Below are 27,441 nucleotides of genomic sequence, written 5' to 3'. Positions count from 1 at the left end.
ACAGAAGAAAATTGTTTGTTTTGGGTTTTTTGGATGATAGTATAATTTTACTACGAAACAATTACAATGATTTTTGATTATTTGTTAATCATTCAATAAGAATTGACATTTTTCAAAGATCTAGTCTAAACCTACATGGCCTGTATTTTGCAACAAACCATCATGTAATAATTAAACAGGTGAAGGCTATAACACTGTAGGCCAAGGTTTAAACATATAATTTACAACATACTTGCACAGCAAGTTCACATAAAATTTCATCCAAATACATCAGTTGTGTAGTATAATGCTCCTGAAATCCTGATTATTGTATTAAAGCATCCAACCTTGTTAAAGATGCATTATGTAAGATTTAGATAAAGAGCTGGTCGTTCTTGCTATAATAGTTCAAAAATAGATAATTCAAAATTAATAATATATCGAAAACTTCATTCAAATAGTTTAAATTCTGAGCGAATTTAACACTGTTTAAAGTTTTGACATAATGTGGTATAGATTGTTTATTATTGTAGCAATGTTAATGTTATCTGTTAATTGAAACTCAGTCTTGCTTTTCCATTTTAAAATTAGATCATTAAATAGTGAATGTATTTCAGTCTATTTACATCTCCAGTCTATTTACATCTCTGCCATCTGATATCCAGAGAGAGTTGATTATAGGCTTGTTATTTTGTAACAAAGGAAACCAAAATAAAAACCGGGAATAGGCAAATTTAGCTCTTACATAATGCATCTTTAAAGTGTCAATCATTTAATCAGATATGAAAATAGATGAATTTAAAACATGAACTTAAAAAATCCAACATCCCAAAATAGATCAATTTAAAGTCCGAATTTAAATCATCCCAAAATAATCTGTTTTCAATAAAGATACAAATATTTATTGGAACAATTAATATCACAGAATGCTTCATATGAAACAATAAAATTATGTTTTAACAGGAAAAAAGATGAAAAAATGTATTTGACAATACCAATCATATTGGGATATTCATGTAAATGAATCATTAAACTAACGAATATTGAGTAGAATCATACTCAATTGTAAGTTAATGTCATAATAAATAATCTAAGTTTGAAGGTAAATTTAGAGATACCTCTGCAATATGGCAGTCAAAAAAAAAAAATTCAAAATTTTGATAGGTTTTTTTCTTATGCCCAAATTAAAACAATACCTGAAAATTTGGATGACAAAAATGTCCAAACCTCTGACCTGTACTGACAAGAAATTGTGAATGACCCCATGGATGGAATATTATAAATTAATACTGACTGAAAATATAACAGGCACAAGAATAAATACATAATAAATATCACAGCACAATATTAGTAGGCTTTATAAATAAAATAAAATATTTGAATCCAAACAAATCATTATGTACCATATTACCCTGCATGCATCAACAAATACAGGGAAAAAGATAGAACATATATATTTTAAATTTTATCAAAATTGGATAAAAACTGTGACCTGTAGAGTGTCTACAAGCTAAAAATGTGATTTTTCGTACAATCAAAGGCTGCGACCCATGAAGTTATGGTCTGGTACATGCCAATATCAAAAGGAATGAGATCTTTGGGATATAAACATTACTTTAAGCTTCATCAAAATCAGATGAAAACTGTGACCTCTATAGGGTCAACAACTGTGGTATTACATACTTTTACGCTATTTACGTACAGGAAGCGACCATTTTGTCGGGCAGTTTCAGTTACTTTCATGAAATTCACAGTCGACCGACATCAAGGTGAAACGGTGATATATTAGTAGGTTTTTAAAATCAGATGAAGTTCTGACCTCTAGAGGACTGACAAACTAAAAACGTGACTTTTTGAACAATTGAGGGCAATAATCTATAATCCAGCAAAAAGACATGGTTTTCCAGGCATTTACATAGTGTTAAATTTGGAGACTTTAATATCACAAACCACACATGGAAACTGAAAAGTTGTATTTCCTCAAAATATTATCACATGGTTGCATAGTATAAGGACTAGGATAGAGGTTTACAGAAGTCTTCACCATGAATAAAACAGTTTCATTTACCGGTACTTAAATATCTGGGACTGCATTTAATAAATGTAGCCTTGACCCAGTGGTGTTACTGAATCTACCTATAAATAATATCTTGATGAGGAAGCAAATAATGAGAGCTATCTGTACTTGATCCGAATTGTCTTGGTAGACCTAGCTGTTGTTGTAAAGATGTATATGTAAAATGATTGGGTATTTCTGAAATGTCATCATTCAAACCACCTACAGATTAAAAAACATTTCAATTAATTACATATTATTATGGCAAATATCTACCAAGCACAACAGATGCACCATGTCAGAAACAGAAAATTCCATTTGGTGTATGACAATGCAGACTTTGTGACTTGCATTAATAGAAACGAATTTAAGAAATGTCTAAAATGTACAGCAGTCAAACCAAATGTACAATGGTCAAACCAATTGGCATTCCTCAATATATTCTGCTAATTTCTGGTAGGTTTGGAAAACATTTGGGACATTATGATGGCTGAAATGACCAGCGGCTGTCAGGCAGGATATGCCCACATTTTGCAAGAGATGGACAGAGAACGAGCTAAAAAGATAGGTTGCGAGGCAACGAAACATACGCCCACAGCAGCTAAATCGTCCGAGCGGTGTAAATTTCATATAAATCAGTTGATAACTATTGTCGTTAGAGTGTTTACAAGGCACAACAAAGTGAAACAAGGGCCATAACTTCAGAAGAAATTAACAGTGATATATTCAAACAGTTTTTTAAATCAGATAATAAATAAAAACATATCTGTTAAAACCATGAATTAACATTGGATAATTGTCTTTATTAAAATACAAAAACTGCAAAATTTGTTTTCTATTTACATGTGTTATCATGAATTGCAACACAAAATGAAAATGACAAAACAAATAAATGACCTGCAAATCAAAACTTTCTAGTGTAAGGGCTATGTTTACTTACCGTAACTCATAGAACTGTACATCATAGAGGATTGGTCCATTAAACTTGTTCTTCCTGCATGTGTTCCACCAGATACAGCAGATTTAGGTCTTTTAAGACTATCTGGTAAGCCATCCTTCCAGCCAGGTGTATGACCAGATTTGGGACGAGTTTTAGTCATTTCTTTATGAAGATCTCTTCCACCACCTAACCAGTTGTTGGCTTTAGTGACATGTATACCACTGTTGAATTTACTTTTGTCTTTGGAAGCTGGTGATGAAGGGCGCTGTGGTGGAGGTGTAATTTTATCTACAACTAATTAAAAATAAATTTAGATATCAATAAGAAAAGAACTCTCCACATTTTCTTTCGGTTTTGGTCACAATGTCAGACCTTGTCCTATCCTATTGCCTCAATTTGTGTCATTGAAGACCTTTCAAATGGGCAAATAAAGATATCTTTGCTATGGAACAGATACTAAAAATCACTTCATCTTGTAGTATGATTTACTCTTCTTGACTTTTGCAGCATGATTTTCTCCATACAATGACTGGGTTTACAAGAAGAAGTGACTATTTTGGATGGGATAAATAAAGCAGACAGTAATTTTTCTGCTTTAGTAACTGTATAAGCTAATTTTTTGGCCTTCAAGGTTGAAACCATCACCAGCTTACCAGTCCTTTAAATGGGACAGCAAAATGGAAGTAATTTGATTAAGCGTCTGGTCAACACAAGGCTGTGGTATTTAAAGATTGACATGTTTTCTTTCTATTAAACAATTGAACACTTTTTCCTTATCAGGCATAAAGTCATTACTGTAAAAGAGGAAACTAGGCTTAAAAATGAAGATGGGTCTTCTAAACCGACAAAAATTGTAACATGGGAATTTCTTATTAGTCACATTGCTGCTCCTGTTTATATGTGACAGTTTTGGGGGTAAAAAGCATGAATTGTGACAACATTTGGATTTATTTATATATATTTTACCTGATACCATATTCTTTGGAGCCAATTTCCAGGCATCTGTTCTTGCTTTCTGGAAATCAGACATGTATCCACTACTTGGTTGATTTCTAGAATTACTGCCTGGCTGTTGGTTTATAAATGTCTTGTAAGCTTCTACAGCACTAAACGGACGATTTCTTTTTGATTGACTGAAAATATAAAGATAAGATGCCAGGCAACGAAACATATCCCCACAGCAACTTAGTTGTCCAAGCAGTCCACAGGGGTTGTCACACTTATCTTTCTTTTGTCAGTAATGAAAGCATTTACAAAAGACCGTTCACAATGTTCTACAAAATGAGATGAGGGCCATAACTCCAGAAGTAATTAACAAAAGAATTTGACATTCAATAGGCTTCGTCATTTTACTAATGTTAATAATATGCACAAATTTTACTATGTAAATAATGCAAATAAATTTCATACATATTGTTCACTACAAAGTGAAACTAGGGCCTTATTTCTAGAAGTTATTAACAGAAATTTCTTAAATTCAATAGGCTTTTCTGTTTTATAAATTCATATATATAATATATATATTTCATAAGCTTAAGTTTCATAAACTTGTAACATACTGACGTCCAAAAGGTTCTACAAAGTGAAACAAGGGCCATAATTCTAGGAGTAATTATTAAAATTTGTTGAAATTCAATGGGTTTCTTCATTTCACCGATTTAAATAATGCAAAAAGGAACTAAAGTATGGTCCAATTTTAATAAAATGTTCAAAGAATGCCTTAATTTTATTCTTAGAAATGTTATTTTCAATTTTAAAGCTTGTACATACCTTATTTTTGGTTTATACATATAGTTATTTAAATCAGGCTGTTTTTTGACAGGACGAGTTTGTTTACGATGAGAATCGAGTTCAATACTTATATTCCTTTCACTTTCCTCTATTTCAAACTGAGGTATCTGAACTTCTATGTAGGTTGGTGTCTTTATTTCTGGCGCCTTAGGTAATGCTGGAGGCTTGGTTGTTACCAAATTTGGTTTAGCTGTACATGGACGAGGTTTGGAAAGCGCCATGATGGGACTGTTCTGTCTTCTGTCATAAATGTCTGATTTTGAAGATTTGGGTCTGGCCTGTTTATCCTGTGAATTATCGTCAACTCTGTTTGAACATACATGTTGCTCTGTTTCTTCATTGTTCACTTTCTGTAACATACAAGAATTGAAATTTGAGATAATTATCTAAGTATAATTATACAATAATTTTTAACAAATAGTGAAGGTGTGTGAAATGTGGTTTAATATCCTACTTTTCTTCAGCAGCCAGGCTTAGTAATAATACAATGTGCAATGATGGAAATTAAACTGGACAGCTGTATTTCCATGTACTCTTCATTGAATTCAAATTGTCAACATTTCTTAATGTGCACGTCAAATGTACAAGGGGCTTTGTTTTTTTGTGTCATCCGAAGACATTTTTTCTTGCAGGTCCTCCACTGACAAGCAGAAACCATTCTGGAAAATCCTGAAGAACTTTCTCGGCACAATTGGGATTGAACCTAAAACCTCCTTGTTAGTGAACAAGTGCCATACTCACTAAGCCATCATGGCACTGTTCTGAGGGGGGTGGGGGGACATGCAAGATGTGCAGTACCTTCCTTATATCTGCAAAATTATATACGATTAAGGGTTTGAGTGTGTGGTAAAGTAGAGTTGCCTATCTTAATATAGAACTAGATATGATATCCTTACAATAATTGTTATATATATAAATAGAATGGAGGGAGTAGAAGCTCATCATCTCATCATTTGCACTGCTCACATCATTTCATAGCCCTATTTGATCTATCCATCTTTTACTGGATTTGTACAAATGATCACAATTATCACATCAATGAATTTGCAAAATCATTTAACCATATCAATTTTAAAATGACAAAATTTTTCTTGAATTAGTTTAAACATACACCTATAAATTGATGAGTAGCAAGTAGTAATACCAGATTTCTCTCATGAAGCGACTAGTTTCGTTGAATTCAAACTCATCAGGTTTATGTGAGATTGTTGTTGTTTGTGGTGTTTAATATCTGCTTCCACCAAATGTGATATCGCAGACAAGTTGTCTTATTTTCATTTTTATTATCTTTCCTGTGGGAGGAAACTGGAGTACGTACCTGGAGTAAACCAACGAGTGCACCCACATACACTCCAATCTGATTAAAACACAGATCCTATTTCGTTTCGTTTTTTATAGTTCAAAATTTCATTTACTTGTCTTTACTACACTAGGATCTGGAAGAGTTGTAATATAAGCCATGTTCGGGTGGATGTCAGGCATTAGCCAATGAAAAGGTCTCTTTTGCGGTTAGTTCTTGGCATGCTGTGCACGGAACTGTGGGTATAGCACTAGAAACATCATCGGGTTGGTTAATCAAATGTCTGATGTCATAGGGTCAAAAGCCGTTTGTATGACCAGACGCGACCTCCCATTACAACCGGTCAGATCTTCATGTTGTGTAGGCCATCAAAAGTATAAAAAACCGAAACGATATATAGATCTGTATTTTAATCAGACTGCATACTCTCCAACCAAGGATCAAAATGACAACCCCAATCCAGAGATACCAGCCACTAAGCCATCCCAACCCCCCCAAGTCAGATTGTATGGTTGTTCCCTTTTATAGTTGTTGGCGACCAGAGCACAAAGTGAATCTTGGGTGGACAGTATAGTGCTGTTTCAACCGAGCAACTGCTTCCGTTATTGGTGAACAGAGAGACGGCTAAAGAATTGCCGTTATAAAAATGCTTATTTGCATAGACTCTATGTCGTTTAAAAAAAATAAGTACCAGTAAACAGATGGGAACTATTTGAATAACCAGAACCATTTGAATAACCAGACTGGGCTAGCCTATTGAAATAATCGGATTGAGTATTCAACTGCTATTTGGCAATTGTGAGGTTGGGTTTTATAATCATGACGTGATGAAAATATCTAGTTATCTTCACTAAGTTTTAAATTTGCCATGGCATCACGTATATGGCTGGCAGGGCCTCTGTATCTCTAATCTGAGGTAGGCTACCGATCAACTCTATCGTTACCGGTACAGGCTTCCAGTTTCTAATCATATGTGACACCCTGTCGCGTATTTCTTCCAATTGTTTGCGAAAAATATCTAAAGTCATACCACTAGGGTTTCTTGTGATATTATGAAGCTAAAACATCATTTCTCGCAATGAGAATTAGTGGGTGACAGTAGCTATTGCACAGAACCTTTGGTTACCAACTGATTTTGATAAAACTTTCAAAATTGGCACCAAATCACCTACTTAAATGATTGACCTGATTTCAAAGTTTTTGAAAATTAAGGAAAAAAAATGTCCTGTAAACAACTTTGTCGGCACGAAATACCTCAAAGTGGAATTTTGATATTTTGAAAATTTTCATGTACCAAAATTACGACCATCAGGCTATCCAGAGAGGTATTAATTTCATAAATAGGAGACATATTCATGAAACAGGACTTATTCTGTTTATTTCCAAGCTGTTAATGCGAATTTTTCCCTCGTAAACAACTTTGTCGGCACAAAAAACGTCAATGTGAAAATTTGAAATTTTCATGTACCAAAATTTAGGCCATGAGCCGGGTTATCCAGAAATGTATTAATTTTGGAAATAGGAAACGAATTCACAAAACAGTGGCATATTGTGTTTCTTTTTCAAGCCCGTGTTAATGTGGAGTTTTCATTATTTTTCATATTCAATTCAAAATTGTGACGTCAGTTGACTGAAATCCAAATTCTGCTCTCTACATTCTATAGAGCATTCATTCAAGGATTCACAAAATGTAACTGCCATGGTTGTAAGTCAAATATCGCAAAAGTGATTATTCATGTTTCAAGATGGTGGCATGTCCGGTTTGATCGACAAACTTCATATTTTGTGCACACATCAGTAGTGTCTTAGGTAGTACAGAAAAAAATGTTCAAGGCAATCTGACCTACTTTTTTTCTAATCTATTGAAAATTTTGATCCTTAATTTCTCCAAGGGGAGAAATGTTAGTAAATTTCTAATGACATTGCTCGCGACGAATCAGTCAGATCTATCTATATTTCTCTCATGAAGTGACTATGGAAGTTTCATTCAGTTCGAGTGAAAACTATTTTTACCTCATCAAAATGAAAGTCGATCATTTACATAATGGATTATAATCCCACTATTGTTCAATTTAGTAAACCCATTCAAGAGAAATGGCCAACGCCAGATTGGCCTGGAACATGTGGGGGGCCCCTGATCACCGACCGCAGAGCTGTGGCCGGCCGCCAAAGTTGCGAAGCCCCGCAAGGGGGTCTGGGGGGGGGGGGTCTCCCCCGGGGAATTTTTCAGAAATTGGAGGCCGGAAACGTGATTTCCTGGCATTTCAGGCACTTGTGTAGAGCCATTTAGAAGTACCTACCCCAGAAAATAATAAAATTCTGCTACAAAATTAGCGCATTCTGGCGTTATTTCAGTGGACCAATCAATGCGAGTGCTATGAAATGATGGCATTTCTAGAGGAGGGGGCTGGACGCAACTGAGATTTTTGTGGGGGGCCCTCTAATGTGGGGGGCCCTGGGGCCTGTGCCCCATGGTTAATCTGGCGTTGGAAATGGCTTTTTCCGATTAGGAAATGATGTTGCACACTCTTTGAGAAAAAGAAAAAAGCCTATCACATCATTTAGAAGGCTACAGCAAATAAGATTAATATATTTACTTTATTGGTACAATCTGACTAAAAATCTCCCTGTCATAATAATTTACATATTTTACAAGTGTAACTGACAGACGGACGGACGGACGGACAGGACAGGCAAGGCAGACAGACCCATTTTAATAGTTTCCTGCTTTCTTCGAGAGGCAGGGGACAAAAAGTGGGATGAAAGGGTCTAAGAAGACGGAGACATTCAAATGGTAGTACACAGAGCTTCTATTCCCTTCATTTATACTCCCAGTCAGTCCCAGACCATATGTAAAAGTTTTCACTATACAATGGTAACATGTATATAATATCAATTTATTGTTATAGAGATGAATGGCTATATAAATCACTATGTATAAAGAATGTAAATATAGCTTTAGTCAGTCAAGTAGTTGTATGATCTTTTCTATTGTATGGTAAATAAATAGTGAATGGTGGTTGTATCTGCTGAATAGTTATTTAACAACTAAAGCCCTGTCATTACTTAAACTTTCAACTACCTATAAAGTGTTTCAATATCTAGAATAGTCATTGTGTTGGTTGCTAGAGCCAAATATTGATAGTATCTATTAATGTAAGGCCTACATGTATTCTCAATCTAACCAATGGCTAACAGCAAACTTATCAGATCTCTGGAATAACTATTTCACACAGTGGGGGCAAAAGCCAATTTAAAACAAAGTGGATAACAAATTACGAAAAATAAAAGTTTTCGATTAATCTGTGAAAATTTGAAAACACTGTTAATTAATTCTTTAAAGAGTGAAAATGAAAGGAATTGAGAAACTTGAAATAGAAGCTACAGAAATTTATGGTAAATTAATTCGTGGTGATGACATTCAACTTAAAAAATTCATGCAGAAACCAAGTAAGCAGTTGAAAGATATGTGCTGTGTTATTATTGGAACTGGAAATACCCTGATACATGAAGCAATTCATAAATCAAAACTACAACTTCTAGCTTTTTTCCTAAAAAATGGTGCAGACATTAACACTAGAAATAAAGAAGGCCTGACACCACTTCATGCAGCCCTTCTTTACAAAAATTTCAGAGCAGCCAAGTTTTTGATCGAGTCTGGAGCTAGCGTAAACGAAATAGTGTCACAAAAAACAGGCCAGTCTTTGTTACACAAAATGGTCTGGGCAAACCGTCGACAAGCAGCCAAATTGTTGTTAGAAGAAGGTGCTGTTGTAAGCAGAAAAGATAAATTAGGACGTACCCCATTACATTTTACAGCAATGCGAGGCAATGTTTACATGATTCCGATGTTTTTAGAAAAGGGCGGTGAACTCAATGCTATGGACAATATGAACAGAACCCCACTTTTACTTTCTCTCATGTATAAAAACCCAGACATTGCTAAAATATTGCTGGAGGAAGGAGCAGACGTGACTATTAAGGATAAAATTGGTAACAGCCCACTACACATAGCAGTTATAGAAAAATATACAGAAGTAGCCAAACTGATAGTCAGCAGAAATGCTATTAATGTCAACACCAAGGAAAAAATCATGGGAAGGACACCTTTACATTTAGCTTGTGAAAAAAATTATCAAAAATTAGTAGGCCTGTTGTTAGAGAATGGGGCAGACGTCAATCTAACAACCACCTTCAGAAAATCCCCATTACATCTGACAGTTCTAAATGGCGCTACAGAACTGGTTCCTCAATTACTTAACAGGACACGTAATGTGAACATGCTATCACTTGGAAACAAAACCGCTCTACATAATGCTGTCGAAGGTGGATATTACAATATCGCAAACTTGTTAATCCAAGCCAAAGCCAAAACCAATGTCCATGACACTCACGGTTTGACGCCATTACATCATGTGGCCCGACTCGGTTATACAGACTGCGCCAATCTTCTGATTAAAGAGGGAGCTCAAGTGAATAGTTCTGACTCAAAGCAGATGACACCACTTCACCACGCAGCAGAAACCAACCAAATGGATATGGTGAATACATTGTTACGGTCTGGAGGTGATCTCAATCTTCAGGATGAAGACGGAAAGATACCTTTAGATTATGATACTAACGGAGAGCTACAAGCTTTATTAGATAGAAAATCAGCAAGACGTCGTCGACATGCCCAGATAGACCGATAGTTGTGATATTAAATCATACGATTTGTTTCACAACTGTGTATGGAGTATTACCTTTAATCATGTCTACCTCATTATTATATTTGACAATAATTATGTAATTATGTGTTTTATTGATTATACTTTCAATCCTTTAAATTGTTCTTAAATTTATCATACTAGAGTTAGTTTTTACTCCAATTTGTGATATTGGTAATTCTTTGATTCTCTCTAAAACAATACATGCTATAATCTACTCAAAAGACAAATTGAATACTTACAACCCATTGTCAAAGTTAGACAAATATATCAGAAGGAAACTTATTGTGAGTTGTCTACAAATTTGACAAATGTCTACATATTGGATCAAATTCAGCTTGAAACAGTTTTTAATTTTTTAATATAAGAGAACAGTTTTGAACTGGTTTATGAAACTTCTTCCTCCAGCTGAGTGCCCTGTCTGAAGGCGGTTTGTTCAATATTAGTATAAACATGCCAGAGTTAATAATTTTAATTGTTTTTACCAGCTATTTGTAGATTCGTGATACATGATTGGTTTATATAATAAACAAAGCAAACTTAATGCAATAATTGCATTTTTTTATGTCATATGTTTAAAACATGTTAAAATAAAGCCTTAAAATACATGGCATCTATACACACAGTCCTGCCTTGTTAAAGAATAATCCTAAATCCTATAATTCACTTGTGTCAGTTGAGAAATTGGCAAATATATCCTTTCATTTCCAAATACCATTAGCGAGTAGAAATTATTTAAAATTTTTATGTGAATGTTTTTTAAGTGCTAGAATGATTCCTATGATTGTATAGTAGTGATTTGACAACCAATTAAGTAATAGAATAGAAATAGTTATGTTTTGACTTTCTTTGAAAATATGCAATTATCGCTTTAATCCAAAATTTTAGGTACAAAAAAAAGGTTTCTATTACTGGAAAGAGGGCCTGGCATGTACAGTAGTATCTAGTCGTTTTGAAGGGACAAAAAACTGAGGCCTATGTACACATTGGCCTGCACGTAAAAGCACTCTTCAAAGTTGGAATTCGAAATAAGTGTAGGATGTGGCAATATTTCTCTCATAGCACTCTGTATGGTGAATGCATATCTTTATTATCCCAGTCGGTGCAGAAAAATAGGACATTAAACCAGATTTCATTTCTTATTATATCATATTAATATACCTTATAGAGACTGATAAAAAACATAACGGAAGTAGTGAAAGTACAGTTGTTTTGTTAGAAAATCTTAAAATCCATCATACATAAATAACTTGAATGAAAATAACATCTAGTTTTAATCAGATTGCAGCATATACATCCTACCTGTTGTCTGTCTGTTGTATCATTTACTGCTATATTATTTTCAACTACAACTTGGTCAATACATTCATTTATATTAGACTTCACCATAACTTCTGCCTAATAAAAAATGACAATTATATTAACATATTAAAGGGGCATTAGGTAAGATTGGATAAAGAGTTGACAGTTCTTGCTGTAATAGTTAAAAAATAGATAATGAAAACAGAATATACTGAAAGTTTCAGTCAACTTGCTTCACTCTGAACCAAGATTTTAGCGATTCAATTTTAGGCTAGTCTCGATCGTCATAATACTAACGTTGGTATGATAATAAACAAAGTCTTCATCATCCATTTTTATGTTAAATTATCCATCACAAAACGTATTCAAATCCACTAAATATTGCAGGCTAGCGATGCCATCAAGAGTTGATTATGGTCTGGATAAGTAAATTAATGTCTAATTAATAATTTAGGTAGTATTTCAGGCCTAAAGAAGGACCTGCAATAGGTAGATTTAGCTCTTGCATAATGTATGTTTAAATAATTAATTGTAAAAATATAACTGATTGTCAACAAATATATCTACTCTTTATGTTATCAATTATTTAATTTGCTGCACATTATGTTGCACTCCAAAGTTACAGATCTCTGTTATATAGAGTACTGTAAATCAAATTAATATTTTATCTTTATTTGTTTCATCTGAATTTTATACCAAATAAGATCTAACTGATCTAACATATAATCAGAGCAATTGCTGTTCTGATGGCTGAACTCAGCTCTGTCATGTACTACGTAAAATAGCTTTATTTAACGTCCACTTCCACCAAAGTGATATGCACGAGATTCAGGGAGCTTATAAATAAATGTTTTTGCTTGATTTGGAACAACTGTGTTTTTATTACCAAAGTTCGTTATAATATAAAATACAAAATATAAAACGAAAGATAATGAAAAATAGATTTGAAAAAATCTGATTTTAATCACACTGACATGTACAGTCAGTGTTTTCCACACAATGCTACCTTTGTAGTCCATAAATCTGTCTGGATGGAAAATACAACACTTTCAGAATAGAACATTGGGTGGATGAATGTTGTGAGTCAGGATTGTGTAAAATGATGGACCCTATAATTATAGAGAAAGAGAGAGAGAGAGAGAAAGAGAGAGAGAGAGAGAAATGGGGTTTAACCGTTTAACGTCCACGTGACACAAACTAGGTCATTTCGGTACTAACATATGGTTCAATTTTGCAGTGGGAGAAAACCCATGAGGTTGGTCAGGCATCCCTACTTCTTATCACGTACAAGTGGGGAGTTGAAACCACACCACTTTATTCAATTACAGACCTTATGATGCAACGTGCACATGTTAACCATTCCCCCCCCCCCCCATCTATTATTATAGGTGTTCTGCTCCAAACTGGGCTAATGAAGACGGGCATACGCCATACAGTGTGCCATGAGGGAAATTTTGCCCGGACAGCGGCACTTTGGCCTACTCTTATGTCGAATTCCAACTGTCAAGGGATCTTTTACGTGCACGCCAATGTGTACACGGGACCTCGTTTTTTTTATCCCATCCGAACGACTAGACAGCTGTCCTTGTCAGGCCCTCCGTCCTGCATCACTGACAAAGACTACATTGCAGTGGAAGACTAGATGTAATAAATAGGGTTAAAAACTTACATTAATATAAACTGTTTCATCTGGTTGTGAATCTTGAATACCATTTGTTGTCTTGACATTTTGAATACTCTCTGATCTAAAGGTTTGTGATGGAGATTGTGATCGTCGGGTGGCTCTTGCCGACTTGGCTCGATTTTTACTCATATCTAGCTTCAAATCTAATTTCTCTTTTAATACTGAGGACATGGGTCGTGGTGTTTTTGTTATCTAAATTTTTTTTTTTTTTGGGGGGGGGGGGGGGAAAGGAAACATAATATATGTAATAATGATTTGAATTTAAATTTGAAATAAATATCTGACTACTAATATTCCGGTAACAAAGTATAAAAACCTTTTAAATTTAGAAGTTGATAAAGTCACTATCATGTATAAAAATATATAATAATCACACTAAGGCTTTACTATACAAGCCAACAGTTTTAGATAAATTTTGATAATTTATACTTGGGACACAATGCTGTCTGAAGGTTTGGGATGTTATTTCCGATGAAGGGGTTGTGATCAGCTACAATACTACAGACAAGTACACAAGATACCTGTCTGTTTACAGAAGAGTCCCTGATTGGCTGTAAAACTCTGTAATGGTACCTGACTTCCCGTTAGGCTACCCAAATGTTAATTGTGGTGTGATCACGTGTTAATCAACAAGATTCAGTGTTTTAATACTGTAAGAATAATCTCAATGATTGTTCTGGTTTATTATGACTGCTATTATATCATTGAGAAAATATTTCCCACAAATTCTAAAGTCATATCGAGGTAGCAATATATTTTATGACAATATCTGTAGTACTATAGCTGAGAATAACCCCTTCATAGTTATCTTCCAGTAAGATTTAGGACTAGGTAATCCGAGAGTGATGAGACACCCTTGCAGTCAAATCATCAAAGAATCTATGAGGATGGACAAGTTCCATGAACTGTTGTTACTAAAGTAAACAATATTAACTTGCTCCACTCACACGTATTTACAAACACATATGTACAACCTGGTACAAATGTGAAGTTGTATTGGCAGATTTTAGGCGCTATAAAGCTGCATTATGCAGGAGTGCAAACCATTCAGAAAGAGGTACAAAATATATAAAACTCAAAGTTAGTTTTACCGGTTTATGAGCTGATCCAGTGAATCTTGTAGTATTTTGACGAGGGGTAAAAATCAACGGTTCTGTAGTTCTATAACTTCCCTTTTGACCGAGAATAATTCCATCATCAGGAGAATTGGGACGTAAAGACAAATCAGATTGGGATGATTTCCTTTCTAATTCCTGCTGGAAATTATCAACACTTTGTAAGGTAAATCTAAAAGAGAAAACAAGTTTAAATCACTTGTGACCAAAAGTAACTATTAAAAAGTAAGTAGTTAATATACATGCTGATGAGTACTCTGGACATGATAATCCAGTCTAACCTTATCTGCAATATTAATGGGACAGAGTACCAAGATATCAACCTGAGTATTTAAGGCTAGCATCTGATTAAATTCAATTGTCTATAATAATTTTGAAGAAAAATTATTATGTACCATGACACCTCTGCTGATTTTCTTAAAAATTCATAATTTGTTAGCTACACAATATTGGTTTTACTATCAATCAATACTAAAATAAAATTGTGATTGACAGGGTTGCTTCTGCTGAGAGGTGCACCCACATCTAGCTATCAATGAAATCTTAACAAGTTGTAGACTTTATGTTTCCTAGTGTAACAGTGTCCAACATAGTATGATAGGAACTTATATATAATAGCTCAGCTTCCTCCACATTACTAATCAGAGATGTAATGGTTAAAGCAATTAAGGTGGGTATATTGTTGACTTTGCTATTATATTCTGATGTTACTAACATCTGGACACTTTAACCCCAACCAAAAATTTGATTTAAAGCAAACTAAAAACTGATAGAATATAATTAAAGGGCACATAAGATGGACAAGGAAACTTTTTGGTACTTATAGCCAATGGTTACTATATGCACTTTACGGCAAGTTAACATTAATCTGATTAAAATTAATTCAGTTATCTTCACTCAAAGTTGCAAATATAGACCTCCCGTAAAAACGACTTTGCCAATTATCGAAAACATCACAGTGACCGAATGCATATTCGGAATGTTTATTTCTTAATTACCTATATACAGCCGGTGTATGTATTCATTAACGCCTGACTGGTTCCTTAATCCCCTAGTTAAATAAAACAACTGACGACGGAATAATTTGTTTTGTAATTTATTTTAATTTAAGATCCAATTTAGAATTTGTTTTATAATGTCCCGCCCTCACTTCTCACGACAGCGATATTAAAACTGTGTTTTTAAACTGACTTTTTGATACATTTGATTTGAGATACATTACTGTCAGAAGAGTATTGTTATTCTAATTTCCCCGAGTAAAACAGTACAGGTGTAAAAAGAACTGGTCATGCAAAATGTATCATAAAAGTCAAACATGATTGAAATGCGATTTGTAAATGACGTTCCGTTATCAGAGTAGCCAACTGTATCTCGTTTTCCTGTAGCCATCGTACGGCGCCTTTATTTCTGCATGTGGATTTGATTTCATTACTCTGAAATAGACTGTAAAAGAGAAATACGAAAAAATAACTCAATATACGTTAGAATTAACAGTACAAATAAATTTTGATGTTAACCATCTAAATCGAATAACAGATTGAGAAGGGTCATCTAACTATCTTTGTGTATTAATAATAAAGTGGCAAGTGTAGTGTCGTTAATATCTCACATTAATCCCTCCGGCTAAAGTTGCACAGACACAGGATTATAAATTAATTTACACCTCGATGTGGGATTAGGGATGCTGATAGGTAATTATCTTTTTTACACCGGCCAGATCAAAGACATTTTTACTTTTTGCGGTAAAGAACCATATATAATACACTAAAATCTGATTAAAAATAACAACTCATTAAGTAATTATCAGAAAATCATTAGAATTTGTTTGGTTTTTATATGGTTCTGAATCTGCCAAATGCTAACGTTTAGTATACAAAACATTTAACATCATGGATTTAGCTGTTTAAGTTATCAAAATTCATTGAAAATCAATATACTTGTTCCTCTCAAGACCTTAAAACTCTGTGTATCAATCTGAAGTCAATCGGATGATAACTTTAGCCTTTAGAGCATCTACAAGATATTTTGAAGTGATCAAGGGCCACAACTCTGGCAGTAATTATCGGAAATCGCTGAAAATCAATATGATTCTTCGTCTCATGACCTTAAACACTGTGTATAAATTTAACATCAATCGAATATTAACTTTGGCCGGACGGGGGCGACGACAATAAACAACCACATTTCAATGTGGGCGTATAAAAAGGTATTTTACAATTACATTGACACTTTAATCACTCACCAAACGTCATCAGGAACTCCACGTATGATAACATTATTTGATATTCATGTCCGTGAATCCCATGCAATTTTCGCGCAAAAATATAAGCAGTTACTACGCATGGAACCGTACATGGTAATAAGATTCCCGGCGTTGATTGTTTGAGAAATGAGGGCGATCTATTGTTATACTGTCATCGGAAAATTCCATATTCACTGTGAATTTCAAATGAAGTTACGATAAAAGTTGTTCTTTGTGTATTGAAATGGTTATTATTATTATATTTAGCTAATAATGAAAATATCGACAAATGACTGGCATTATTTGTATTTCTGTACTTATAGAGAATAGTTTGGGATATCAAGTATTATGGGGTTATCCAAATTACCGGTAAATGCGCTAATTGCTTGGATCGTCTTCATTTGCATGTGGCCTATTTAAACAAAGGCACCTTAAATGTATCTACGGCATGATACAGCATTTTAAATTCAATCTAAAATATTCCAATCACAAATGTCTAATCTATAACAGCGCAAGACGATAATTCGTTGATTATGATTAGGCCATAATCGACAAATACACACTTGTCAACTGGTAGTGTGTATAGACAGTGATATATTGTACAGACTGTGATATATTGTATAGATAATGTATATAGTATGTGTAGTGCCTGTGACATCACCAGCCAATCAATCGGATTAAGGTTGTAATTGAAAGTATGAAAACCGTTTTTGGCTTTCGAATACTTAAACCTTAATAGCTGAATTCATTTTAATCAGATTGGTTTGAACTTGCTGTAAAATGGATATAGTAACCATTGGCTATAAGTACACGCAATTAAGATTTTTGATCTTATGTGGTCTTTAAACAATAATATTTGCATGGCTATTAAATTCTATTAAAAATATTGATGACAAATGGGAAAAAATGTAAATTCAATATAAATAAAACTATTGCTAACAAATTCGAACTAGTATTTTTTTATTTAAATCTATATATAAGTACAAATGGGAAATAAACTGGGGAATTCAATAATAAAAATAAATATTTATCATGAATTAAATTCGTTATTTTTTAATGATCTTTATTATTTTGTATTAGAAAACTTATAAAAGCTAATGCGTTCTAGAAGTCAGTAAACGAATTCTACTTTCAGTTTGACCTAATTATAAGAAAAGCACGTGTCTCCCACGTCATACCAAAACAAACAAACGGCCTGCCACACCTTCAAACACAAACGGGTTTGGTCACAAGCACCCTAAAAGTACATGACTTTTTCAGAATATATCGAGTTCATGTTTAATTCAAAACCAGTTTACGCGTGACCCAACAACGATTTACGTAAAATTGTTAATTATCACCTAAAAATAAAACGGTGTCAGTAAATAACGTCACTAGAGTATAACCCAAATTCGAAGATTGCCTCGAGTGACCTACACGAAGATTGCCGATCGACAAAAACATAACGGCCATCTTTCACAGGCAGATACACGTGTTTATCTGGTTCATCGAAAAACTGTAAAACAAATACGATTTAAGAAGTTACGGAACTTCGGTATTTCTTCCTGTACGGACGTCACATGGTGTTTCGAAGGCATGGATGAAAATAATACCATTGTTTTGATAAATCAACACAAACAAAAGGAAAAATGCACAGATTCACTTCAATCAGAAATAGAAGACAGTGCAAAATTCGGTAATGAAACGACACTGCCCACAGTCACAGAAATAAATAAAGGCACAGATCATAATATTCCGGCCCATAACGAGGGAGCGGGCGTTGTTATTATTTGTGACAATATTTCAGAGTCCAAAACTGACACAGGCAATGAGAAAGAGCACTATATCGAAACTTGTACAACTGATGTTCCACAAGTTAAGACGAAAGACGATAAAGGCACAGGTCATAATATTCCGGCCCAGAACGATGGAGCGGGCATTGCTCTTATTTGTGACAATATTTCAGAGTCCAAAGCTGTAACAGGAAATGAGAAAGGGCATGGTATAGAAACTTGTACAACTGATGTTCCACAAAGCCCAAAAAATCAGGAATCTGAAATTATGGTTTCAATCATTGATGGGGATGAGAAAACAACCCAGCTTTTAGTTCAAGTTAAGACAGAAGATCATAAAAATAATTCAGTAGTTAACAAATCAGTTCCGAAAAATTGTAACATTCCACAGACTGGCACAAGTGAAATAAATTCGTCAGATTTGACTGAAGTTGATTTAAAAGTTAAAGTTGAAGATGGTGTTGTTTGTGATGATCCGATGCTTTGTCACAGAAGTGTTCCAGATAACGAACAACTACATGACAGTGGTACAGAAGCAGACAACAGTTCAGATTCATCTTCGTTATTTAGTGACGAAGTGGTATCAGATAATGACGAAACTAAACACAAACTTAGTGAGAATAAAATAGGAATCGAGGTAGTGAGAACAAAAGGAGAGATGCTACCAGAGGATTTACCGCCTATCGGTGATTTAAAGATAACAATTCCAGAAGATGAAAAATTATTAATGTTAGGAAAAGTTTCCAGTGTTGTTGGGTTATTAGTAGTAATACAGAGTTCACCTAATACCCCAGCTTTAAACGAAGAATCTGTTTTATTCTATGAAAATCGCAATGTTTTTGGAAAAGTGTTTGAAATATTTGGTCCAGTGGCATGTCCGTTTTATTCAGTGCGGTTCAATAACTCTGCCGATATAAAAAATCAAAATATAGAAGTGGGTGATCAAGTTTATTGCGCTCCGAACTTAGAAGAATTGACTCAATATATCTTTATTGATCAACTGAAACAAATGAAGGGTTCAGATGCTTCATGGAAAGACAACAATGAACCACCACCAAAACATTTAGATTATTCTGATGATGAATTGGAAAGAAGGACCAAGTCCAAGAAACGAGAAAAGAAAAATGATGAGGTAGAGCAGGGAGACGACAGCAAGATCAATAAAACTGAAAGTAGACAAGAACGTGAGTTGTTCCATAAAAATAGGAAAGTGAAATATATAAATAAAAAGAAAGATTGGGATAGACCAAAAGCAGATACATTTTCATCTGAGGGAAACACAAACAATGTCTGGCAGTGTTGGCCACCCCCAGGAGCTGGTCCGCCACGACACCCTCCATCAAGATTTCAACATCAAGGGAATCAAAACCCTTTCATGATGTCCCAGAATTTCAATTCACCTCACAATAATGGTGGTCGCATGAACAATCATGGTGGAATACAAAATACCAGAATGAACTTTTGGCCTCAACAACCAATGAATTCTCAACCACCAAATTATGTTTCATATCAGAACTTTCCTCTACAAGGTAGAATGGGTAATCCTAATCAATTCTTCCCTTCTCCTCATCCTAGCCAGATAAATCCTAATGCATATATGAATACTGTACAAAATCACCATTACAGTCCAAGACCCGTTATTATGGACTCAAGATTTGTTCAAAATCAACAAACGAATGATCCACAATTAAATCACAGATAAAAGATATTGTTTTTTTTAAGTACCGTAGTCAAAATCTGCTGACTTGTCCCGATTGCTATGTGTTGGCAGATGTTTTTCTGGGTTAGAGGCAGAAAAACTGATAACTGTTTGTTTTTGATTTTGGATACTTATGGTCAGGCCACGGATTGCACTGAATGAATTTTTCTGTCTGTGGATAAATCTTTCAGAAAATAACAAAGGTGTATGATTAAATTCAACAGTAATTCAACTTTCTGAACAAAATAATTGATTTGGATATATAAAAGAAATGCCAAATCTCCCTATTTCCACAAAACAGTGCTTAGTTTCTCTAAACCACTTGTAGCCCAGAACATCTGTCAACATACAGCTATTGATATTGTTTACATGTATGTATTATATGAGACAAATAAAAAGGTCCAATATGGTTATCATTTTGTATATAGAAATAGATTTCTAATACAACCTCATCCAACCTTAATTCAATAAAAAGTAGGTGGGAAAGATACAAATTCTACCTGTTGCATTAAACACTTAACATTGACATGGAAGATAAAAACCCCCATTGATCTGGATTTAAAGTACATGTGGTAGATCACTCAGCCCCATTTCCCCTTCAACTATAAATCATTTTATCTTTATTAACATAGTACATGTATATTGATAAAAGTCAAATATATATATACAAAATTACAAAGATAGGTTGCCAGGCAACAAAACATGCACCAACCAACAGCTTAATCCTATTAGCTGATTATGTGGACAATTAGTAACAACATTTTAATGTTTTGAAAAATTTTATATCAAGTTATCCAAAATCTTATATTTAAAAACTGACTTGAAATGGAAGGGCATAGTTCATCCATATAAGTTGTTACAAGGTTAAAATAACTTTCAAAACTCGAGACCTGTAAATGATTGATGCATAACCAGTGACGGATCATCCATATAAGTTGTTACAAGGTTAAAATAACTTTCAAAACTCAAGACCTGTAAATGATTGATGCATAACCAGTGACGGATCATGGCGAGGGCAAATGCCTCGGGGCCCGGTGATTTGGTGACAAAATATTTTTTATTTTTCAAAATTTTGTAGAAAAAAGAGACCCATTTCCCCAAAATCGTGAAACAAAGTGACCTTTTTTCGATGAGTTTTGAAATTATTAGGTAGGGGGACCCCAAGGTTCATCGGTCAGAAAAAAAAATGATATCAATGATTCCACGTTTGGTAGGTTGGCAGTGGGAATTTGATATCAGAAATGTTTCCATATCCCAAAAAATTATTTCTGGTTGACAGGTAGCGGTCTTGTTAATTGTCCAATATTTTCGTAGGGCCCCCATTTCTCACTTAACACCAGTTCGCTTGACAACAAGATTCGCAAACCAGTGTCATCAGGACCGGATTGGCCAGTGTGCCAACGGCAAACTCATGTAGTCAGATTTGGATACCGGTAACAGGAAAGTGGCATAACTGTTAGAAAAGAAATCTTGAATCAATTCTCTGAGTACTACTAATTACTAATCTAGATCGACACCAACTGCTTAGAACTAAGTATATGATTTCCCGTCCGGGATATACTCCATAGACCACCATTTCAGGTCAAAATTTCAAAAAATCTATCTGGGGTGTCACCTTGTCACTGGGGCCCGGCAGCATACTCAGGGCCCGGAGACCTCATGATCCATCACTGTGCATCACCCAGATGTATATATTCAGCAAGTTTGAATAAAACAATCTCAAAATCTGTAACCTGTAGAGTTGTTATAAGGAGTTTATCCGACCAAAGGACAAAGTCGATGGCAATATGCAACCACATTAACATAAAAATCTACACCAATATTTAAGTCCACTTCCAGACTGAATGTTATTTACATGTAGTAAGCTAATCAAAAAACTTGTCTGCTCTTAAATAATTGTACAGAAAATAAAACTATACTGCTACACTAAACTAAAAAGTACCTTTCTTGATTTTCATCGTCTCTTTTACTGTAAAGCAAATCATCTCAAATTTAGCTATAATATTTAAATTTTATTGAATGTAACAAGCAGGGCTTATGATGCTCACCCGTCCACTTGCCGCCGACTGGGGATTTTTACTTTTTGACAGGTAGTGAGCAAAACTACTTGCTCCATGCGACAGGTGGACAAAATTTTACTTAAAGATGCATTATGTGAAAGCTAAATCTGCCTACTGCAGGATTTTATATGCCTAGAGGTCGCAATTTTCATCTGATTTTGATGAAACTTGAAATGCATATTTATAACCCAAAGATCTTAATTCCTTTCGATATTCGCGCATATCGGATCGTAACTTACTGAATTATGGTCCCTGATTGTATGAAAAATCTAATTTTTAGCTTGTGGTCCCTCTAGAGGTCACAATTATTATTTGATTTAAAAAAATGTTACACCGTATTGTTGGTTGAGTTCGAATTTCATTTTAATCAGACCAAAAACTGCCAGACAAAATGCCAGCCAACAAAATGGTCGCTCTTTGTACGCAAATTGTGTAATAGTATGTAATACGAAGGTTGTGGACCCTCTAGAAGTCACAATTTTTAGCCTATATTCATAACCCAAAGATCTTGGTTCCTTTTTGATATTCGTGCATATCGGACCATATCTTCCTGGATTATGTCCCCTGATTGTACAAAAAATCATATTATTTTTTTAGCTCGTTCTCTGTCTATCTCTTGCAAAATGTGTGTGTATCTTGCCTGGCAATTTTGGCTACAAATGTCGTATATACAAAATAACTAGTCATCAACATCCCACGCCCTTGCACTTGTTTGGAAGACATAAGGAAAAATAACTTCTTTGTTTTTGGTAATCAATATAAAAATATGGAATATCAATGGTAGGCTACTAAGCAGAAGATTCATACTCTGATCACAGTAGCTCGTCAAGGCAGGGTTGCTACTCCTTGTATTTGTAATAAGGTTTGCACAACAACCTTTGCCTACCTCAATCAGCTACTGTATGTTAAACATTAAAGGGACTATCCTGATTTGAACAATGTCGCAAAAATAAAAGCGCCAAAATATAGAGGAATGGTTTATTCACCCTGCCTCAAAATTTCAGCTCAAAATATTGAGTTGTTTGGACGAGAACGTCAAAAATGCTTATCTGGACATGTAACCCTTTTAAGATTTCTGGTCAATTTTTTCGTTGGGTAACCTGATAATCTATCGCCGTTACTTTAGAGGTCTATACAGTGAATGACCCATGTGCCTTACTGGATAACGAAAGGTAAATTTCACCTTCACATTGTTTTTATAAAGTAAAAGTCTGGGCCCTTATTCACGAAAACTTAAACTAAGTTACAACCGAAATTTTAAGAAATACTGCAACTTCATTGGATATATGCAAATTGATTTTACTGGTCAGCCAATCGAATTGCAGTATTTCTTAAAATTTCGATTGTATCTTAGTTTAAGTTTTTGTGAATAAGGGCCCTGGTTTTATCCAGACACCGCATAATACAGCTTGGGACACCGGTCTCCATTTCCAGATGAAGACTGACAGGTGTAAGTTGTTTGGAAACATCACAAATATTGAATTAGTTGCTCTGCCCTTAGGTACGAGATATTAAGGAGCTTCAACACAAAATTAAGCAGTTTTATTCTCCAAAATATTATCGGGATTGGCCCTTTAAGCTTATACATCAGAAAATAAAATTCTATAATAGGTTGATGTTTGTACAAAGTTACAAAAGAAATGCTTGAACGGATAATGAAATATTACGCCGGAAACGAAATTGGGATGGAAGGACAGACATAAGAAAATAGAATAATAGATTGATGAATGTAAAAGTGTTCTGTTTCTGAGATATGTTATAGAATAATAATTATATACCAAAAACTAAGTCAAAACTAAAAAATCATTCAACCGAGAAATCTGTTTCCATGGAAAAATAAAAATGATTAAATCTGAGAAACTTCTAATTAGCAAAGGGCACAACTACTATCACACAGTTGATGCTTGTACAAAGTTTCATGAAGTTATCTTGAACAGTTTATATGCTCCGGAAACAAAATTGTACACCAAAGACAAAGTTAAATTTGTTTCCATTGAAAACACAAAACTTATTAAATCTGAGAAATTCCAAATTAGCAATAGGCACAACTACTAGGTTGATGTTCGTTCGGCGCGGTATAATAATTATTTAGACATTCATTCCCATGACAAGATGTAGACTGATGAAGTACGATTTTGTACAATCAGGGATAATAATCCAGAAAGTTATGGTCCGAAATGCGCAAATATCAAAAGAGACAGATCTTTGGGATATAAAGATATATTTTAAGTTTCATCAGAATCGGATAAAAATTGTGACCTCTGGAGGGTCCACAACCTTCGCATTGTATACTTTTACACAATTTGTGTACAGAGAGCGTCCATTTTGTCGGGCAGTTTCATTTCGATTTTCCCGAAATTCGAATTCAACCTTCATTATGATGGAATGGTGAAATATTTAAACGGTTTTTAAAATCAGAAAAAAAAATTATGACCTCTAGAGACTCCACAAGCTAAAAATGCGATTTTTCGAACAATCAGGGGCCATAATTCAGGAAGTTACGGTCCGATATGCGCAATTATCAAAAGAAACCAAGATCTTAGTGTGTAATGGTGATATAATTCACATGTTCTTTTTAAATCGGATAAAAATTGTGGCCTCTACAACAAGCTAAAAACATGATTTTTCATACAATCAGGCGTTATAATTCAGGAAGTTACTTGCGGATATGCCTGAACCAAGATCTTTGGGTTATAAACATGCATTTCAAGTTTCATCAAGATCAGATCAAAATTGTGACCTCTAGCTAGAGGATCCACAACGTTGATATACCAGATGTTTACACTATTTGTGTACGAGGGACATAGGCGTACAGGGAAATTTTTGACTGGGGGGGGGCGGTGGTGGTTGGTGCCCCAAAAATGTAGTTAGGTTCTTAGTATGTTACATAATAATCATAATAACTCTTTTGCGATGAATAAGTTCTTCATTTCTAAATCATCAATAAAAGAGAACTAAATTTCATTTACTTGTAATATACACAACTAAAAACAGTTGTTTATGTAAATGTAATTCGTGGCTTACTGTACTCCAAACAATAGAGGGTTCGAGTCTTAAGATTTCTATTTAATTGCCTAACAATAGATCGACACTCTGAATTTAAATTCGCTGTTAAATTGGACGCATCCAAGAACACAAATTTTTTTTATACAACTTTTACAAAGTACAATTGTGTGCCCAAATTTTCCCAGCATTTGGTGCCCAAAATGGGGGCAGCTCGTACGCCTATGACGAGGGACGGCCATTTTATCCGTCAGTTTTGGTCCGTTTTTCATGAAATTCGAGCTCAACCAAATTTACGGTGTAGCAGTGATATATTTGAACGTTTTTTTAAATTGGATAAAAATTATGACCGCTATAGGGTCCACAAGCTAAAAACATGATTTTTCGTACAATCAGGGGCCATAATTCAGGAAGTTACGGTCTGATATGCGTGAATATTGAAAGGAACAGAGATCTTTGGGTTATAAACTTACATTTCAAGTTTCAACAAAAACAGAAGAAAATTGTGACCTCTATAGGCTCCACAAGCTAAAAACGAGATTTTTAATACAATCAGGGGCCATAATCCATGAAGTTACGGTCCGTTACATGCGAATATTGAAAGGAACCGAGATTTTAGGGAGATAAACCTATATTTCAAGTTTCGTTGAAATCCGATAAAAATTGTGACCTGTAGAGTGTCCACAAACAAATTGTGGACGGATGTCCGGACGGACAGGGGCAACGGCTTAATGAAAATGTGGGCATATAAAAATTTATGGCAAAACTTCAAACAGTGACGTCGCTCAGAATAAATTAATGTGAAAGAAATTTTCAATATATTAATTTTGAATGATGTATTTTGGAAAGGCCAGCTCTTTATCTAAATCTTACATAATGCATCTTTAATTTTGTTCAATAAATTGACCTCAGATCACAATATTCACATACACATCACCTATATTCAGTTATTTCTTTCCAAAATTGTTGTGATGTAGGAATTAAGGACAATGTTGGTGTTGAGTGGCATTCCATCACTGATTTTCACGGTATTCATTCATAGGTGGGAGCTATGGTGGCTCAGTGAGTAAGAGGCTGTAACCAGGAGGTCTTGGGTTTGCTCAGGGTGTTGGCCTCAGGAATTTCCAGTGTGGTTTCCCCTTGTTAGTGGGGCATTACGGGAGGACATTATGGAGGGCCTGGCAAGGACAGAGTACAAGATGGAATGGAAAACCGTGGTCCTGTGGGCGTGCACGTAAAAGTTGGAATTTAAAATAATAATAAGCTGTAGCACTGCTGTCCAGGCAACATTTTCCTCATAACACACTGTATCGTGTATGCCAGTTTTCATTAGCCCAGTCGGTGCAGAAAAGTAGGATGTTTTATCCCATTTCATGAACTGTCTTCTAAAAATAAAATGATTCCTGTGTTTTGATATTCAGTTTAATACAGATATTTTAGAATCTGAATATAATACATTTGTCAACCAAAATATAGGAGATTGATTCTTTGACATTTATCTTTAATTAAAAGCATAATTTCGACAAATTATGAAAACCAGTGGAATCCCCTCAATTCGGATTACAAAATTGTGTGAATCTTCCCAAAGCAGAGATTCACAAGAGAGAGAGAGAGAGAGAGAGAGATAGAAATGGGGCTTAACAAACTAGGTCATTTCGGGACTAACACATGGTTCAATTTTATTTCAATAATTCGCTTGCGCATAGGGGTCTTTAGCAGTGAGAGGAAACCGGAGGACCCGGAGAAAACCCATGAGGTTGGACAGGCGACCCTACTCCTTGTCACGTACAAC

General features: G+C 34.6%; 3 protein-coding genes across 7 annotated transcripts in view; 2 read left to right on the top strand and 1 right to left on the bottom strand.

Moving 5' to 3' along the window:
- The window catches only part of LOC126818166 (uncharacterized), a 61,245-nt gene continuing 33,804 nt past the window's right edge, over nt 1-27,441 (bottom strand). The window contains exons 21-28 of one of the 5 annotated variants that reach the window (XM_050545398.2): nt 22,529-22,555; nt 14,850-15,045; nt 13,744-13,950; nt 12,075-12,170; nt 4,746-5,116; nt 3,942-4,108; nt 2,976-3,269; nt 1-2,257 (exon numbers count right to left, since the gene is read on the bottom strand). In XM_050545398.2, the coding sequence (XP_050401355.1) occupies nt 2,112-2,257; nt 2,976-3,269; nt 3,942-4,108; nt 4,746-5,116; nt 12,075-12,170; nt 13,744-13,950; nt 14,850-15,045; nt 22,529-22,555 (1,504 nt within the window). In that variant the 3' untranslated portion in view covers nt 1-2,111. Of the gene's footprint in view, nt 2,258-2,975; nt 3,270-3,941; nt 4,109-4,745; nt 5,117-12,074; nt 12,171-13,080; nt 13,721-13,743; nt 13,951-14,849; nt 15,046-22,528; nt 22,556-27,441 lie in introns of those variants that run through there. The other 4 variants (XR_008787814.1, XM_050545399.2, XM_056100197.1 and 1 more) reach the window with 4 other exon arrangements.
- On the top strand, nt 9,206-12,634 carry LOC126818171 (serine/threonine-protein phosphatase 6 regulatory ankyrin repeat subunit A). Its single transcript, XM_050545406.2, has one exon. The coding sequence runs from the start codon at nt 9,417-9,419 to the stop codon at nt 10,755-10,757; it is 1,341 nt and encodes a 446-aa protein (XP_050401363.1). The 5' UTR covers nt 9,206-9,416; the 3' UTR covers nt 10,758-12,634.
- Nucleotides 18,545-20,999, top strand: LOC126818168 (H/ACA ribonucleoprotein complex non-core subunit NAF1). The gene has a single exon (XM_050545403.2). The coding sequence runs from the start codon at nt 18,691-18,693 to the stop codon at nt 20,587-20,589; it is 1,899 nt and encodes a 632-aa protein (XP_050401360.1). The 5' UTR covers nt 18,545-18,690; the 3' UTR covers nt 20,590-20,999.

Source organism: Patella vulgata, chromosome 4 (assembly GCF_932274485.2).
Source record: "Patella vulgata chromosome 4, xgPatVulg1.2, whole genome shotgun sequence".
Lineage (NCBI taxonomy): Eukaryota > Metazoa > Mollusca > Gastropoda > Patellidae > Patella > Patella vulgata.
The sequence above is the reverse complement of the archived record's forward strand: the minus strand, read 5'-3'. Positions and strand labels throughout refer to the sequence as shown.